The sequence below is a fragment of the Bombina bombina genome, chromosome 4 (genome assembly GCF_027579735.1).
Source record: "Bombina bombina isolate aBomBom1 chromosome 4, aBomBom1.pri, whole genome shotgun sequence".
NCBI classification, from domain to species: domain Eukaryota; kingdom Metazoa; phylum Chordata; class Amphibia; order Anura; family Bombinatoridae; genus Bombina; species Bombina bombina.
The window spans coordinates 413,510,639-413,530,227 of NC_069502.1; the positions used below are offsets into that span (position 1 = coordinate 413,510,639).

The 19,589-nt window shown below is 36.8% G+C and overlaps 1 protein-coding gene across 1 annotated transcript in view; it reads left to right on the top strand.

Annotated features, from left to right (window-relative positions):
* The first annotated feature begins 1,201 nt into the window (after nucleotides 1–1,201).
* Nucleotides 1,202–19,589, top strand: part of LOC128657504 (probable cation-transporting ATPase 13A4) — a 186,812-nt gene continuing 168,424 nt past the window's right edge. The window contains exon 1 of the mRNA XM_053711871.1: nucleotides 1,202–1,261. Coding sequence (XP_053567846.1) covers nucleotides 1,202–1,261 — 60 coding nt within the window. The remainder of the gene's footprint in view (nucleotides 1,262–19,589) is intronic.

Consider the following 19,589-nt stretch of genomic DNA (forward strand, 5'->3'; position numbering starts at 1 on the left):
GCTTTCGCTCTCCCCCTCTCTTTTACTGTCTCTCTCCCCCCTCTCTTTTGCTGTCTCTCTCCCCCTCTCTCTTTTGCTGTCTCTCTCTCCCTCTCCCTACCCCCACTCTTCTGCTCTCTCTACCCCCTCTTCTGCTCTCTTTACCCCACTCTTCTGCTCTCTCTACCCCCCATCTTCTGCTCTCTCTACTCCCCCTCTTCTGCTCTCTCTACCACCCCTCTTCAGATCTTCTGCTCTTTCTACCCCCTCTTCTGCTCTCTCTACCCCTCCTCTTCTTCTCTCTCTACCCACCTCTTCTGCTCTCTCTATCCCCCCTCTTCTGCTCTCCCTATCCCCCCTCTCTGTCTATCGGTAGTCGGCCCCGGCATCTGGCCCGGCCCGCGTCACGCCGGGCCCACGTCATGCCCGGCCATGCCCATGTTGCACCCGGCCGGCCACGCCCACTCCACCACACGATGCCAGGTCAGTTGGAAGGCCAGGTGTGTTTGTCCTCACGCGCAGTCTCTACCGCGCATGGCAGCTTCGGACAAGCACACTTGGCCTTTTATTATATAGGACTAGTTGCAGTCCAAACCTATATATTTAGGAAAATAAAGCTCAAATAGAAAAGCATACAATTTTAACACTGTTGAGAAGCCTACTGATCATATATATTCCCTATTTATATATTTGAATAGAAACAGAATTTGAACATTTCCATAGTGCCTTTCATTTGGTATTCAGGAATAAACAAGCAATTCATATTATTATTAAGTGGATAATCACTTGTGACTTTATGGTTTTTCCTTCTTGAATACATTTCAAATGTAATTGTTGTGATAATCAGTTATGAGGATTATTATTATTATTATTATCGGTTATTTGTAGAGCGGCAACAGATTCCGTAGCGCTAGGATATCATTTATAAATTATTGTGTACTGAAAGAGCTGGGTAGTTGATATGTTGTCATTCAGTATAAAATGAAATGTTTTTATATATAAGGTTATGTAAGCAATAATGTAATCTATTACACATCAGCCTAATAAGATGTCAATAGATTAAAATTCCTTTCACCCTAATTAAGGAGGTGTGAACTCCAAAATAAATAGATGAACTGAAATCTTTGTCCACAACCCATACCTATATAATAATATAAATAGGGTTCTGTTTGGCTTTAATTAGAAAGGTTCTTTGTTTTAGAAAGCTCTTAGACATAGAAACATGAGAGCTAAAATAGAAGACCATGCTGCAATTATCAACAAAGACGAGGAAAATGAAATGGTGAGTACTCTTCACTTATACCAGTCTGATTAATTTATCAATGTAGGAAGAAGCTTACGCAATTCATTTCCTTAACACTTCTAAATTACTAACAAATTACAAAAAAGAGCCAATAAATTATGTTTCTAAAATCAATTCCAATGATCTATGTTAAGAAACAATGGATAATTCATATATTAAAATATATAACATTGATAGCTACTGATAAATTGAAAATTCAAGTTTCAAAGTGCTTCATAAGCCTTAATCAGGCAAGATTCATAAAATACCAAACTTCTATTTCATATATAAAATCTTATAAATGCCCCAGCATGCAGCTGATTAATGTACAATATAGATATTTTTATTGCAGCATATATTACTCTACATTTGTAATAAATCTAAAAAAATAATTTTGAAGCTCTAATATTTACGTTTTTAAAAGTATTTGAATATTTTATATTAAAACTATAATATTAACGTTAAATAATTGTTTTATTACAGTTGATTTCTTTATTGATACTATTACAGTTAAATAATTGTTTTATTACAGATAATTTCTTTATTAAATTTGTGTTTTTTTATTATAATTAAACGTGCAATGTATATTTATTATTATAATTTATTTATTAAGCGCCAACATGTTACGCAGCCCTATACAAAGGCTACCATCATCCAAATATTTTTTTATTTTTTTATGAAATCTCTCTGAGAACACTTTCAAAACTGTTTATCAAAGGCTTAGAATTTATAACTACACTGTCAGAAAAAAGGGTACGGTTGGGGTCCGTTTGTGAACTGCTGTGGTTGTACCCTCAATAGATCATAATTACACCTTAAATAACTAATATGTACCATTTAGCGGTAAATAAGGTACAAATATGTTTCCAACTGTCAAAGGGTCCATGTCTGAACCGTTTAATCCCCCCAAAAAGGTACAATCACTTGTGTGACTAAAAGGTTGAGAGGGATGGGTGGTTGAAGGCTGCCAAACCCTGCAAGTCCATATCATTTGTACAGTTCAATTATTCATATTCACATAACTGGCAGTCACCCAAAATGAATGCAACATACATGTTGTACAGCAAAATAATTATGTTCAATTGTTGTTGGTAATATGCAAGAAGCGGACAAAGCAAAAAAAATACTTAAAGGGACAGTCTACACCAGAATTGTTATTGTTTAACCCCTTAATGACCACAGCACTTTTCCATTTTCTGTCCGTTTGGGACCAAGGCTATTTTTACATTTCTGCGGTGTTTGTGTTTAGCTGTAATTTTCCTCTTATTCATTTAATGTACCCACACATATTATATACCATTGTTCTCGCCATTAAATGGACTTTCAAAATATACCATTATTTTCATCATATCTTATAATTTACTATTAAAAAATGTATAAAATATGAGGAAAAAATGGAAAAAAACACACTTTTTCGAACTTTGACCCCCAAAATCTGTTACACATCTACAACCACCAAAAAACACCCATGCTAAATAGTTTCTAATTTTTGTCCTGAGTTTAGAAATTCCCAATGTTTACATCTTCTTTGCTTTTTTTGTAAGTTATAGGGCCATAAATACAAGTAACACTTTGCTATTTCCAAACCATTATTTTTCAAAATTAGCGCTAGTTACATTAGAACACTGATATCTTTCAGGAATCTCTGAATATCCATTGACATGTATATATTTTTTTTTAGTAGACATCCCAAAGTATTGATCTAGGCCCATTTTGGTATATTTCATGCCATCATTTCGCCGCCAAATGCGATTAAATACAAAAAATTGTTCACTTTTTCACTCATTTTTTCACAAACTTTTGGTTTCTCACTGAAATTATTTACAAACAGCTTGTGCAATTATGGCTTAAATGGTTGTAAATTCTTCTCTGAGATCCCCTTTCTTCAGAAATAGCAGACATATATGGCTTTGGCATTGCTTTTTAGCAATTAGAAGACTGCTAAATGCCACTGCGCAATACACGTGTATTATGCCCAGCAGTGAAGGGGTTAATTAGGGAGCATGTAGGGAGCTTTTAGAGGTAATTTTAGCTTTAGTGTAGTGTAGTACACAACATCAAGTATTGATCTAGGCCAATTTTGGTATATTTCATGCCACCATTTCACCGTCAAATGCGATCAAATTAAAAAAACGTTCCATTTTTCACAATTTTAGGTTTCTCACTGAAATCATTTACAAACAGCTTGTGCAATTATGGCACAAATGGTTGTAAATGCTTCTCTGGGATCCCCTTTGTTCAGAAATAGCAGACATATATGGCTTTGGCATTGCTTTTTGGTAATTAGAAGGCCACTAAATGCCACTGCGCACCACACGTGTATTATGCCCAGCAGTGAAGGGGTTAATTCTGTAGCTTGTAGGGAGCTTGCAGGGTTAATTTTAGCTTTAGTGTAGAGCTCAGCCTCCCACCTGAAACATCAGACCCCCTGATCCCTCCCAAACAGCTCTCTTCCCTCCCCCACCCCACAATTGTCCCCGCCATCTTAAGTACTGGCAGAAACTCTGCCAGTACTAAAATAAAAGCTATATTTGGTTTTTTTGGGGGGTTTTTCTTTGCATATTTACATATGCTACTGTGTAGGATCCTCCCTTAGCCCCCAACCTCACTGATCCCCCACCAAACAGATCTCTAACCCTCCCCCTCTGCCTTAATGGGCGCCATCTAAACCCAGTTTAGTAAAAAAAAGTGCTTTTTTTTAATTTAATTGCCCTTTTCTGTAGCTTCCCCCCCTCCCCCCTCCAGATCAACCCCCCACCCCTTCCAGATCTCTTAGATTATTTGTTTATTTATTTTAATGTTTTTTTTTTAACTTTTAACACCCTTTATTTTTCTGAAGTGTAGCGGTTTCCTCCCGCTCCCGCCCCGTGCACGCGCCCGCCCGCCACCCCCCGTGCACGCGCGCGCTCCCGTGCGCTCTCCCGTCTGTCCCGCCCCCCTCCACTTCATTCGGCACATCGATGGCCGCCCACCCGCCTCCCAGACTTGCTCCCACCCACCAACGATACCGGCCACCAATGTCCCGTGCAGAGAGGGCCACAGAGTGTCTCTCTCTGCATCGGATGGCCAAGGGGGGTTATTGCAGGATGCCTCGATATCGAGGCATCACTGCAATAACCGGAAAGCAGCTGGAAGCGAGCAGGATCGCTTCCAGCTGCTTTCCAGACCAAGGACGTACGCCACACGTCCTCGGTCATTAACTGTATTTTTTTTGAGGACGTGTGGCGTACGTCCTTGGTCGTTAAGGGGTTAAAAAGATGGATAATCCCTTTATTACCAATTCCCCAGTTTTGCATAACCAACACAGTTATATTAATATGTTTTACCTCTGTGATTACCTTGTATCTAAGCCTTTGCAGACTTCCCCCTTATCTCAGTGCTTTTGACAGACATGCAGTTTAGCCACTCAGTGCAGACTCCTAAATAACTACATGGGAGTGAGCATATTATTATCTATATGACACACATGAACTAGTACTGTCTAACTGTGAAAAACTTTCAAAATGCTCTGAGCTAAGAGGCGGTTTTCAACAGTTTAGAAATCAGTTTGAGCCTACCTAGGTTTAGCTTTTGAAAAATACCACCAAGGGAACAAAGCAAATTTAGTGATAAAAGTCAATTGGAAAGTTGTTTAAATTTTCATGCCCTATCTGAATCATGAAAGATTAATTTTGACTAGACTGCTCCTTTAATAACCCATATATTCAATGATACTGTGTTGCTGGTTCTAAATAGCAAATAAGCACTTAACATTTTAATGTTTATATTTAGAGCATCAAGATGTTAACTCTTAAACATAAAGCAAATGTATTAACTAAAATTACAAATATTTTTTTTTTTTAAACTCTATAAAATAAACAAGAGCTGTTTAAGAACCAGTTTAAAAAAAAAAAAAATTGTAACCGTTCCCGAGTCACATACATGGACACTGTGTAATGCGCCATCTGTTGGTTGAAAGTTCCTTGACATGTGTAACACAACTCCATCTATTGGTAGCATATTCATCACAAAAATGTGTACTGGGGAAATATACTCATTTGCATATATTTTGCATAGAGTGACAATTCAATGTATGGTTGTGAGTTTTATCGTTTATCCCTCCCCCTTCTTTTCGTTAGAGTTATATTTTATTATTATGTTGTTTTCTATATGTTTTCTTTATATTTATGTTTTATGTGGCATGTCACCCTAAATTAAATGGGGTATTTTTAGAGTCTAGTACAGAGTGATATAAAACACATTGAGTAGCTCTTTTTGAAACTGGTTGTTTAGCCTGGCTCAATCAGGTAGTTCTGTAGCAGTCTTTGGAATTGCTACATGGCTACAGTTAAGTATACAATTCTTTTTAAAGCTGCAGTGTGGCTATTATATATTGTAGTACTATTACTGCCTGAAAAAGTACACATTAATTGAATGCATATTTGAAATGTTATATAAAAAATTTAATGGAACAACATTTGTAATATGCTGTGTTGAGAACAAATTGGCCATCATGAGGTACAAAGAGCTTGTCACTGGGGCAGTACCCTTAAAAGGCCAAATTTGCACCATTTTTGAAGGGTACAATATGGTACCATAGTACTGAGGTCCAATCTAGTCACCAAAGATACATATTTGCATTTGAAAGGTACAATCTGCAAGGGTACCAATTTCTACCCGTTTTAAAGGGTACAGCAGGTGTACATTTGAGGGTACTGCCCCAGTGACAAGCTGTTGTACCCCTAAAGGTACAATTGTTGCACATTTTTTCTGACAGTGTATGATGTTGGACAATGAAAAGATATCTCAAACTTCAACATATAGTTAAGAAAAAAAGATCAGGGCATTTTTTAGGTTGATATAATATTTTGATTAGGTTAATAGATATTTTCTTTAAACAGACAGTAAATTAAAACTTTTGTGATTCAAATACAGCATGCAATTTTAAAGAACTTTTACATTTTTCTTTAGCACACTATTGCCCAAATTACAAGTGGAGCACTATTGTGGGCATGCGCTAAGAAGAATTACCAGAGAATGTTAAGCGTGGCCATCATCTCTTTAGCTCGCCATATACTTAAACTTTCAATAGAGAGCATGCCTGTGCTAAGCATCTTTTTCATTACAAATTGTTATATTTCATAGTGTTTGACTGGGAAGGGCTCAAATTTGTGTATATATATATATATATATATATATATATATATATATATATATATGTGTGTGTGTTTATATTTGTATATGAACAGCTAGCCCTCAGTTTAAGCCGGGGTTAGGTTCCAGAAGGAATGGTTGTAAATTGAAACCGTCGTAAATTGAAACCCAGTTTATAATGTAAGTCAATGGGAAGTGAGGGAGATAAGTTCCAGGCCCCTCTCAAAATTGTCATAAGTAACACCTAATACATTATTTTTAAAGCTTTGAAATGAAGACATGCTAAACAGCATTATAAACCTAATAAAATAATCACACAACACAGAATATATAATTAAACTAAGTTAAATGAACAAAAACATTTGCTAAACAGCATTATAAACCTAATAAAATAATCACACAACACAGACTTCACTTGCATTTTTCTGCAAACAGTTCTTTCTATGCATTCCAATCTGGACTGATTTATAGACAGGAAGATCTTGTTCCTTTGAAATCTGCTCGATAGCTGAGCTCTGGTTAAACTGATTAATTTCAGCTTGCTTGGCTTTGCTGCAACACAAGCGGACAGCTCCATCTACTGGCTATTTTAATAAATGCACTGCTTCTCAATGCTTTTCAATAGCAGTCACATGACTGGGAAAAAAGGTTGTTATTCTGAAACGGTGTAAATTGAACCGTTGTAAAACGAGGGTCACCTGTATATCTACAGTACATATGTCTATATATGTGTATGTATTTGTATGTATGTATTTGCACACATAAATACATACATACACATATATATATATATATATATATATATATATATATATATATATAAACCTTTAAGTCCTTACCAGTTAAACATTTCTTCAGAGTTAAGAATAATGCTATTTCAACTATTTCTTAATGCATCTCTTGCTTTAGTGCACTTGTGAAAGCAAGAACATGGTTTTGTAGTATGACCCTTTAAAGTCTATGAGGAGAAAGAGTTAAAGGAGCCACACAATGTCTGACCTCCAGATGTTGGTTTCACTTGAGCAGTTAGCAGTGATATTTTTGTGCTCCACTTGTAATGTAGCCCAATTAAAGCAATGTTTGTAGTTATTTTATACACTGTTACAAAAATTGTTGCCATAGAGTGCCAAAGACACAATTACACTCCTGAGCCTACCTTTGTTTACTTTTTAACAACGGGCAACAGAAGAACAAAGCAAATTTGATAATAGAATTAAATCAGAAAAAATAAAGGGACATAAAAAACACAAAACGTTTCATGATTCAGATAGATCATGCAAAACAACTTTCTAATTTACTTCCATTATCTAATTTGTTTCATTCTCTTAATATCATTTGTTGAAGTTGTTGTAATGCACTACTGGGAGTTAGCTGAAAGTCAATGACAAGATGCATATATGTGCATCCACCAGTCAGCAGCTTCTGAGCCTACCTAGGTATACTTTTCAACAAAAGATACAAATAGAAGGAAACAAATTAGATAATAGAAATAAATTGAAAAGATATTTAAAATTGCATGCTCTATCTGAATCATGAAAGAAAAAAACATGGGGGCCGATTTACTAATTTGCGGGCGGACATGACCAGCTTTAGCAGATCATCTCCGCCGCACATCGAGCATACGCTGTCGGTTTTTATCATTGCACAAGTATTTCTAGGGAAATGCTTGTGCAATGCTGCCCCCCGCACATTCACGGCCAATCGGCTGTTAGCAGGGGGTGTCAATCAACCTGATTGTACCCGTACCGCTGGGTCCGAAGCAGCATCCGCTACTTCATAAATCGACCCCATGGGGTTTATGTCCCTTTAAATTGCATGCTCTATCTAAATCAAGATAGTTTAATTTTGACTTTAGTGTCCCTTTATTTACAATTATAGAAATATCACTAAAACAGTAGAGTAGTTTATATATATATATATATATATATATATATATATATATATATATATACAGTATATATACTGTATATATTCTGTATACACAGTGATAATGGGCAGCCGGTATGTGGGTAACTGTGCATAAACAGGGCTAATCAGAAGAAGGTAGGAGAGGAATATATATTCTGTATACACAGTGATAATGGGCAACCGGTATGTAGGTAACTGTGCATGCACAGGGCTAATCAGCAGAAGGTAGGAGAGGAATATATATTCTGTATACACAGTGATAATGGGCAACCGGTGTGTAGGTAACTGTGCATACACAGGGCTAATCAGCAGAAGGTAGGAGAGGAATATATATTCTGTATACACAGTGGTAATGGGCAGCTGGTATGTAAGTAACTGTGCATACACAGGGCTAATCAGCAAAAGGTAGGAGATGAATATATATTCTGTATACACAGTGGTAATGGGCAGCTGGTATGTAGGTACCTGTGCATACACAGGGCTAATAAGCAGAAGGTAGGAGAGGAATTCATATTCTGTATACACAGTGGTAATGGGCAGCTGGTATGTAGGTAACTGTGCGTACACAGGTCTAATCAGCAAAAGGTAGGAGATTAATTAATATTCTGTATACACAGTGGTAATGGGCAGCTGGTATGTAGGTAACTGTGCATACACAGGGCTAATCAGCAGAAGGTAGGAGAGGAATTTATATTCTGTATGCACAGTGGTAATGGGCAGCTGGTATGTAGGTAACTGTGCATACACAGGGCTAATCAGCAGAAGGTAGGAGAGGAATTCATATTCTGTATACACAGTGGTAATGGGCAGCTGGTATGTAGGTAACTGTGCGTACACAGGTCTAATCAGCAAAAGGTAGGAGATTAATTAATATTCTGTATACACAGTGGTAATGGGCAGCTGGTATGTAGGTAACTGTGCATACACAGGGCTAATCAGCAGAAGGTAGGAGAGGAATTTATATTCTGTATGCACAGTGGTAATGGGCAGCTGGTATGTAGGTAACTGTGCATACACAGGGCTAATAACCAGAAGGTAGGAGAGGAATTCATATTCTGTATACACAGTGGTAATGGGCAGCTGGTATGTAGGTAACTGTGCGTACACAGGTCTAATCAGCAAAAGGTAGGAGATTAATTAATATTCTGTATACACAGTGGTAATGGGCAGCTGGTATGTAGGTAACTGTGCATACACAGGGCTAATCAGCAGAAGGTAGGAGAGGAATTTATATTCTGTATGCACAGTGGTAATGGGCAGCTGGTATGTAGGTAACTGTGCATACACAGGGCTAATCAGCAGAAGGTAGGAGAGGAATTCATATTCTGTATACACAGTGGTAATGGGCAGCTGGTATGTAGGTAACTGTGCGTACACAGGTCTAATCAGCAAAAGGTAGGAGATTAATTAATATTCTGTATACACAGTGGTAATGGGCAGCTGGTATGTAGGTAACTGTGCATACACAGGGCTAATCAGCAGAAGGTAGGAGAGGAATTTATATTCTGTATGCACAGTGGTAATGGGCAGCTGGTATGTAGGTAACTGTGCATACACAGGGCTAATAACCAGAAGGTAGGAGAGGAATTCATATTCTGTATACACAGTGGTAATGGGCAGCTGGTATGTAGGTAACTGTGCGTACACAGGTCTAATCAGCAAAAGGTAGGAGATTAATTAATATTCTGTATACACAGTGGTAATGGGCAGCTGGTATGTAGGTAACTGTGCATACACTGGGCTAATCAGCAGAAGGTAGGAGAGGAATTTATATTCTGTATGCACAGTGGTAATGGGCAGCTGGTATTAGGTAACTGTGCATACACTGGGCTAATCAGCAGAAGGTAGGTCGAGGAAAATATATTCTGTATACACAGTGATAATGGGCAGCTGGTATGTAGGTAACTGTGCATACACAGGGCTAATCAGCAGAAGGTAGGAGAGGAATTCATATTCTGTATACACAGTGGTAATGGGTAACTGGTATGTAGGTAACTGTGCATACACAGGGCTAATCAGCAGAAGGTGGGAGAGGAATATATATTCTGTATACACAGTGGTAATGGGCAGCTGGTATGTAGGTACCTGTGCATACACAGGGCTAATCAGCAGAAGGTAGGAGAGGAATATATATTGTGTATACACAGTGGTAATGTGCAGAAGGTATGTAGGTAACTGTGCATGCAATAGGCTAATCAACAGAAGGTAGCTAGAGGAATACATATTCTGTATACACAGTGATAATGGGCAGCAGGTATGTAGGTAACTGCATACACAGGGCTAATCAGCAGAATGTAGGTTGAGGAATATATATTCTGTATACACAGTGGTAATGCGCAGCAGATGTGTAGGTAACTGTGCATACACAGGGCTAATCAGCAGAAGGTAGGAGAGGAATTAATATTCTGTATACACAGTGGTAATGGGCAGCTGGTATGTAGGTAACTGTGCATACACAGGGCTAATCAGCAGAAGGTGGTAATGGGCAGCTGGTATGTAGGTAACTGTGCATACACAGGGCTAATCAGCAGAAGGTAGGAGAGGAAAATATATTCTGTATACACAGTGGTAATGTGCAGATGGTATGTAGGTAACTGTGCAATTTTCTGTTTTATATTCTCCATGTAATGATATGGTCAGCAGTAGGTAGCTTCATATATAATTTTCTACATGGATGGACAAAAGTAAAACCTCAATACAAATTATACAAAAAGTATACAGATTGCCTTTTTTTCTTTGAATATTGATATAATTTTTTTACATTTTTTTTTTTAAAGTGCCGCCCAGTTGTCAGGTTGTGTAAAAATGTTTTTATCTACACATATAGACATATATATAAGTGCCCTTTGCAGTTAAATAGAGGAAAACATAAAAAATCATATTAATGCAGAATTCATTTTGAATGTTTTATACTGTGTATTTACTGTAAAGATTTTACATTCCAATGTTCTGCACATAGCAGAATATGTTCTATGTATTTATAAATCTATATATAGTTATAGATATATATTTTAGCAAAAAAAAATCATAATTATATATGAACAAGGCGATAAGCCTGCCCAGAGGGCAGTCTATGTTTAAAAGCTACAACCCCCCAAGCTAAAGTTACAAAAAATAAAATAAAAATAAAATTACAGAAAAAAATAAACAAAAGTATCCAAAATAAAAATGTTAAACCTAAACTAATACCCCTATAAAAATAAAATATTCCCCCAAACTAAAAACACCCCCTAATCTAATACTAAACTACCAATAGCTCTTAAAAGGCCTTTTGTAGGGCATTGCCCTAATGTAAACAGCTCTTTTACCTCTAAAAAATACTAAATCCCCCTAACAGTAAAAAACCCCCACCCACCAAACCCTCCAAAATAAAAAAACTAACACTAAAAAAACATAAACTACCCATTGCCCCTAAAAGGGGCATTTATATAGGCATTGACTTAAAAGGGCATTCAGCTCTTTTACTGCCCTTAAAAGGGCAATCAGCTCTTTTTCAAGCCCAAAAAAACATAATCTAAAAAAAACACCCCAAAAATTAAAATAAAAAAGCCTAAACCTAAGCCCCAAATAGGTACTCACTGTTCCTGAAGTCCGGCGGAGAAGTTCTTCTTCCAGACGGATGCATCGTCTTTGATCTTCATCTGGAGTAAAGGCGTAGCGGAGCGAAGGTGCGGAGCTGTGTTCCCGATGCCTGAATACTCAGCGGCGGTCCTAAATGGCGCGGTGGAGGCGTTCCTCGTCGTAATGGAGGCTCCACTTCATCCGATGTCCGTTGTAGACTGAAGATTGAATGCAAGGTACCGCAATCAAGTTGGGGTACCTTGCATTCCTATTGGCTGAAATGTTGAAATCAGCCAATAGGATTAGAGCTACTGAAATCCTATTGACTGTTCAAATCAGCTAATAAGATTTCATTAGCTCTCACCCTCCTGGCTGATTTTATATCAAATATTAAATATCATCCAATAGGAATGCAAGGTACCCCAATAAATAAGGGGTACTTTGCATTTAATCTTCAGTGTGCAGTGGACGATCGCATGAAGAGGAACCTCCACGCCGCCGAGGACCGCCACCAAGGATCACCACATCTCGGAAGACCGCTCCACACCTCCACTCCATGCCGATGAATGAAGATAGAAGATGAGGGACCCACCTGGAAGAAGACCTTCTCCGCTGGACTTCATGAACCGTGAGTACCTATTTGGGCAATTGAAAAAGAGCTGAATGCCCTTTTAAGGGCAGTAAAAGAGAGGAACGCCCTTTTAAGGGTAATGCCAATACAAATGCCCCTTTAGGGGCAATGGATAGTTTAGGTTTTTTTAGTGTTAGGTTTTTTATTTTGGGGGGTTTGGTGGGTGGGGGGTTTTACTGTTAGGGGGGACTTGGTTTATTTTTAATGTAAAAGAGCTGATTTCTTTAGGGCAATGTACTACAAAAAGCCCTTTTAAGGGCTATTAGTAGTTTATTCTTAGATTAGGGGGTGTTTTTATTTTCGCGGGGCTTTTCTATTTTTATAGGGCTTAGGTTTAATTTTTTTATTTTGGATAATGTGGTTTATTATTTTGTGTAATGTTAGACTTTTTTTCTGTAATGTTAGACTTTTTTTTTATTTGCTGTAATTTTAGATTAGTTTAAACTTAGTTTTCTTTATTTTTAAAGTAATGTTAGTTTTTTTTATTTTAATTGTAATTTAGGATTATTTAAATTTATGTAATGGGGTTAATTTAGGTGTTGTTAGGTTAGGGGGCTTAGTGATTAGTTATTTGTGTTGTGGGGTTTGGCGGTTTAGGGGGTTAATAGATTTATTAACGGACAGATTACGAGTTTTGCGTTATGAGCGGCTCGTTAATAACTTGCAAGTTATTTCCACCGCTCACCTTTAATAGCGCTGTTATTACAGGTTTGCAAAAAACCTGCGTCAGCAGGCAATATGGCAGCGTTGAGCTCCATACCGCACACAAATACCAGCGCTGCTTTGAGCTGGTTTTACGTGCTTGTGCACAATTTCCCCATAGACATCAATGGGGAGAGCCAGCTAAAAAAAAGCCTAACACCTGCAATAATGGAGTTTAAAGCTCCGTAAAGCAGCCCCATTGATTCCTATGGGGAAAGAAAATGTATGTTTATACCTAACACCCTAACATAAACCCCCAGTTTTAAAACCCATAATCTGCCGCCCGACATCGCCCCCACCTGCATTACACTTATTAACCCCTAATCTGCCACCCCCAATGTCGCCGCCACCTACCTACACTTATTAACCCCTAATCTTCCACCCCCGACATCGCCGCCACCTACTTACACTTATTAACCCCTAATCTGCCGCCCCCAATGTCGCCACCACTACTATACTAAAGTTATTAAGCCTCCCACATCACTAACACTAAATAAATATATTAACCCCTAAACCTAACCCTAAGTCTAACCCTAACACTCCTAACTTTAATATAATTAAAATAAATCTAAATACAAATTACTATTATTACCTAAATAATTCCTATTTAAGACTAAATACTTACCTATAAAATAAAACCTAAGCTAGCTACAATATAACTAATAGTTACATTGTAGCTATCTTACGGCCAGATTATGAGTTTTGCGTTATGAGCGGTTCGGTAATAATTTGCAAGTTATTTCCAGCGTTCACCTTTAATAGCGCTGCTATTACAGGTTTGCAAAAACCCGGCGTTATCTAAGTAAATTAAGACAGCTCTTATTCCTAAAAAGGAACCTGAACCATCAGGTATCTGTGGCGCTAAAAAGGAGCTAAAAACCCACTAATTATATGGCCCTTTTAAATTAGAATGGACTTTTATCAAGGAATTTAATATTATAAAATAAAAATTGTATAGGATGCCAACTAAGTAATATTCTCAGATGAAGACAATAATATGGCTATAAAAATAATAAGTTTTAATATAAGCAGATAAAATAGTGCACAAAAAAAAATCAAATATGAATGACTCCATTAAAATACTGCATATACAGATACACAGAAAAATATTGCAATGCAAAATTATAAATAAATGGATAAATCCATCAATTCATATGTATAAAAACACAAGTTAAAACATAAATACATCCAACAATTTCATATATATAAAAACAATAAATATAAACAAGTGTAAGGTGCCGGTGGGTATTAGGAGCTTCAGGGATCGTTTAACAAATGTGTAGCAAACAATTGTGCTCCTTAGAACAAATCGCTCTTGCTACCCCCTTAGAACAGCAACAGAGTCTCTAAGACATATTTCACACAGGATTTGAGTCCTAAAGTAAAGACAAGAAAAAACTTGTCACCAGCAAGATAAGTTCAATAAACAAGGTGTCCAAAATTACTTACACCGGAAGGTGTCTGTGTTTGTTGCTCAAAAGTTGGTAGGGAGCATATCACGCTCAAAGCATCCGTCTCCCTTAGGTTTCCGCAATCGGCGGTTTCGGCAATTCAGTTAAACAGCTGTGATCCACGCTGTAACTACGGATAGCTGGAATTGTCAGATTTAGGAGCAACGCGTTTCGCTTTCAACAGCCTTTCTCAAGATCTAACTTGCCATTGCCCATAAGCTCTTAATATAGGGATAGAGCAAAGCATATTTAAAGGACCAAATTGGTAAATTTATCTCAATAGTAAGAGTTAATACGAATAATGGGCATGAATAGAATGTTAAATGTTTTATTTAATCCAATCAGGTAAAATGACATACTGATAATGTTGGGATTAGGAGAGAAGAAAATATGAAGAGAAGTTATGAAAGCTTAATCCCCATAATAGTTACTCAGGACAAAAGCGCACACTCTTATTGTACCCAAATGTTAGCCATATTTTATACTTTAAGGTTGGGGGCAAAGTGACACAATCAACAAATAATATAATGATGATATCTAAAATACATTTAATACTTTTATAATAAAACTAATTTCAAAACTTTATATTAAAATTAGTATTGATAACTTCATACATAATACATAAAACATATATAAAATGTTATAGTGAAAAATGATTATTCATATAACACATTATATTAGAAAAAATGCATACCATATATTATATTAAAAACGCATATAGTACATTATATTAAAAATGACAAAAAGACAAAAAAATCTATCCACCAAGATTTTACTTGTACTAAACTATTCTGTGAGAAAACAACCCAAATCTAATTCTTGGTTAAGTCCTTTAGGTGTTAGGGTTTTCATTTCAAAGATCCACTTACTCTCTAATTTTAATAGGTTATTGTGTATATCAGTCCCCCTCCAATTCTTTTGAATTTTTGCTATTCCTGTGTACCTTATATTATAATAGTTTTAATTTGCATTATTACATCCCTTAAAATGTTTTAGTATAGGGAGATCTTTATTTATTTCCTGGTCGCAGTGTTCAATAGACAAGATATGCTCCCTAATTCTATCTCTTAGGGGTCTTTCCGATTCCACTATGTATTGTAGGCCACACCTACACTCTAAAAGGTATACCACATTCTTATCCTGGTATTTTATTTGTTGTTTTATCTTATATTTCTTTCCTGTCACATTCGATTTTCTTTCTTTCTTTTTTTTCTGCATGTTTACATGCTTTGCATGTTAAACATGGGGAAAAAAACATTAATGGTCTTTCCCATAAGGTCTTGATCTCTATTTATTTTCTTTTTTATTTCAGTGGGTGCCAGAATAGATTTCAAATTTTGGGATCTTTTATATACTATATTTGGGTATTTTGGTATAAGATCTCCTATTCTATCGTCACTTTTGAGTATTGGCCAGTATTTCCTAATGATTTTTTCAATAATCTGGCTATTTTGACTATATTTTGTAATGAAGGGGATGAATAGTTTATTCTCATCTTTATTTTTACATTGTATGGGTCGCTTAGTAATTAATTATTTTCTATCGCGTGTCCTTATATCTTCCTTGATAGTTTCAATTTTTATTTCCTCATAACCTCTTGCTACAAATTTCTCTTTCAAAATGTTAGCTTGGATATACTAATCCACATCATTATTGCAATTTTTTCTAATTCTTAATATTTGCCACTTTGGTATATTTTCTTTCCACTTTTTGTGGTGGCAACTCGTTTGGTGGATGTAATTATTTGCATCAACAGTTTTAAAACCCGGCGTTAGCAGGCAATATGGAAGCGTTGAGCTCCATACTGCACACAAATACCAGCACTGCTTTGAGCTGGTTTTACATGCTCATGCACGATTTCCCCATAGACATCAATGGGGAGAGCCGGCTAAAAAAAAGCCTAACACCTACAATAAAGGAGAGTAAAGCTCTGTAACGCAGCCCCATTGATTCCTATGGGGAAAGAAAAGTTATGTTTACACCTAACACCCTAACATAAACCCAGAGTCTAAACACCCCTAATCTGCCACCCCGACATCGCCAACACCTACATTACACCTAATCTGCTGCCCCCAACATCGTTGCCACCTACATTACACTTATTAACCACTAGTCTGCCGCCCCTAACATCGCTGCCACCTACATTACAGTTATTAACCCCTAATCTGCTGCCCCCGGCATCGCCGCCACCTACCTACATTTATTAACCCCTAATCTGCTGCCCCCAATGTCGTCGCTACCTACCTACACTTATTAACCTCTAATCTACCGCCTCCAACTTCGCCTCCACTATACTAAAGTTATTAACCCCTAAACCTAACCCTAAGTCTAACCCTAACCCTAACGTAACCCTAACACCCCTAACTTTAATATAATTAAAATAAATCTAAATTAAAAAAAAAATTACTATCATTAACTAAATAATTCCTATTTAAAACTAAATACTTACCTATAAAATAAAACCTAACCTAGCTAAAATATAACTAATAGTTATAGTGTAGCTATCTTTAGGTTTTATTTTTATTTCACAGCTAAGTTTGTATTTATTTTAACTAGGTAGACTAGTTAGTAAATAGTTATTAACTATTTACTAACTATCTAGTTACAATAAATACAAATTTACTTGTAAAATAAAACCTAACCTGTCTTACACTAACCCCTAACACTACATTAAAATTAAATAAATTACATTAATTAAATACAATTAACTAAATTACAAAGAAAAACAAAACTAAATTACACAAAATAAAAAAGAAATGATCGAATATTTAAACTAATTACACCTAATCTAATAAATAGCCCTATCAAAATTAAAAAAAAAAAAACTAGCCTACACTAAACTGCCAATAGTTACATTGTAGCTAGCTTAGGTTTTATTTTTATTTCACAGGCAAGTTTGTATTTATTTTAACTAGGTAGACTAGTTAGTAAATAGCTATTAACTATTTACTAACTACCTAGTTAAAATAAATACAAATGTACCTGTAAAATAAAACCTAACCTGTCTTACACTAACACTTAACGTTACACTACAATTAAATCAATTGCATTAATTAAATACAATTAACTAAATTACAAAAAAAATAAACACTAAATTACACAAAAAAAAAAAATTCAAATATTTAAACTAATTACATCAAATCTAATAGCCATATCAAAATAAAAAAGCCCCCCCCCCCAAAAATAAAAAAAAACCCTAGCCTAAACTAAACTGCCAAAGGGCCTTTTGCGGGGCATTACCCCAAAGAAATCAGCTCTTTAACCTGTAAAAAAATACAAACAACCCCCAACAGTAAAACCCACCACCCACACAATCAAACACCCCAAATAAAATCCTATCTAAAAAACCTAAGCTCCCCATTGCCCTGAAAAGGGCATTTGGATGGGCATTGCCCTTAAAAGTGCATTTAACTCTTTTCCATTGCCAAAACCCTAAGCTAAAAATAAAACCCACCCAATAAACCCTTAAAAAAACACTAACCCCCGAAGATCCACTTACAGTTTTTGAAGACCGGACATTCATCCTCATCAAGCCGGGGGAAGTCTTCATCCAAGCGGGCAGAAGTCCTCAATGAAGCTGGGAGAAGTCTTCATCCAAGCGGCAAGAAGTGCTCCTCCAGATGGGCAGAAGTCTTCATCCAGATGGCATCTTCTATCTTCATTCTTCCGATGCGGAGTGGCTCCATCTTCAGGACATCCGGCGCGGAGCATCCTCTTCTGTCGACGGCTACTGAAGAATGAATGTTCCTTTAAGGGACGTCATCCAAGATGGCGTCCCTTGAATTACGATTGGCTGATAGAATTCTATCAGGCAATCAGAATTAAAGTTGAAAAAATCCTATTGGCATGTTCCAATCAGCCAATAGAATGCAAGCTCAATCCTATTGGCTGATTGGATCAGCCAATAGGATTGAAGCTCAATCCTACTGGATGATTGCATCAGCCAAAAAGATTTTTTCAACTTTAATTCCGATTGGCTGATAGAATTCTATCAGCCAATCGGAATTCAAGGGACGCCATCTTGGATGACGTAATTTTAAGGAACCTTCATTCTTCAAGATCTAGCGAAAGAAGAGGATGCTCAGTTCCAGATGTCTTGAAGATAGAGCCACTCCACGTCGGAAGGATGAAGATAGAAGATGCCGTCTGGATGAAGACTTCTGCCCGCCTCGAGGACAACTTCTTGCCGCTTGGATGAAGACTTCTCCCGGCTTCGTTGAGGACTTCTGCCCGCTTGGATGAAGACTTCTCCCAGCTTGATGAAGATGGATGTCCACTCTTCAAAAACTGTAAGTGGATCTTCGGGGGTTAGTGTTTTTTTTGGGTGGGTTTTATTTTTAGCTTAGGGTTTGGGCAATGGAAAAGAGCTAAATGCACTTTTAAGGGCAATGCCCATCCAAATGCCCTTTTCAGGGCAATGGGGAGCTTAGGTTTTTTAGATAGGATTTTATTTGGGGTGTTTGATTGTGTGGGTGGTGGGTTTTACTGTTGGGGGTTGTTTGTATTTTTTTTACAGGTTAAAGAGCTAATTTCTATGGGGCAATGCCCCGCAAAAGGCCCTTTTAAGGGCTATTGGCAGTTTAGTATAGGCTAGGTTTTTTTTTTATTTTGGGGGGGTTTATTTTGATATGACTATTAGATTAGATGTAATTAGTTTAAATATTTGATAATTCCTTTTTTATTTTGTGTAATTTAGTGTTTAGTGTAACTAGTCTACCTAGTTAAAATAAATAGAAACTTGCCTGTGAAATAAAAATAAAACCTAAGCTAGCTACAATGTAACTATTAGTTATTTTCCAACTAGTTTACGGCTAGATTACGAGTTTTTGTCAGTAAGGCTTGCGGTGCTAACGGGCAGTTTTCCCTCACCGCTCACCTACAGACAATGCTGGTATTACAGGTTTTTACAAACCCGGCGTTAGCCGCAGAAAAGTGAGCGAAG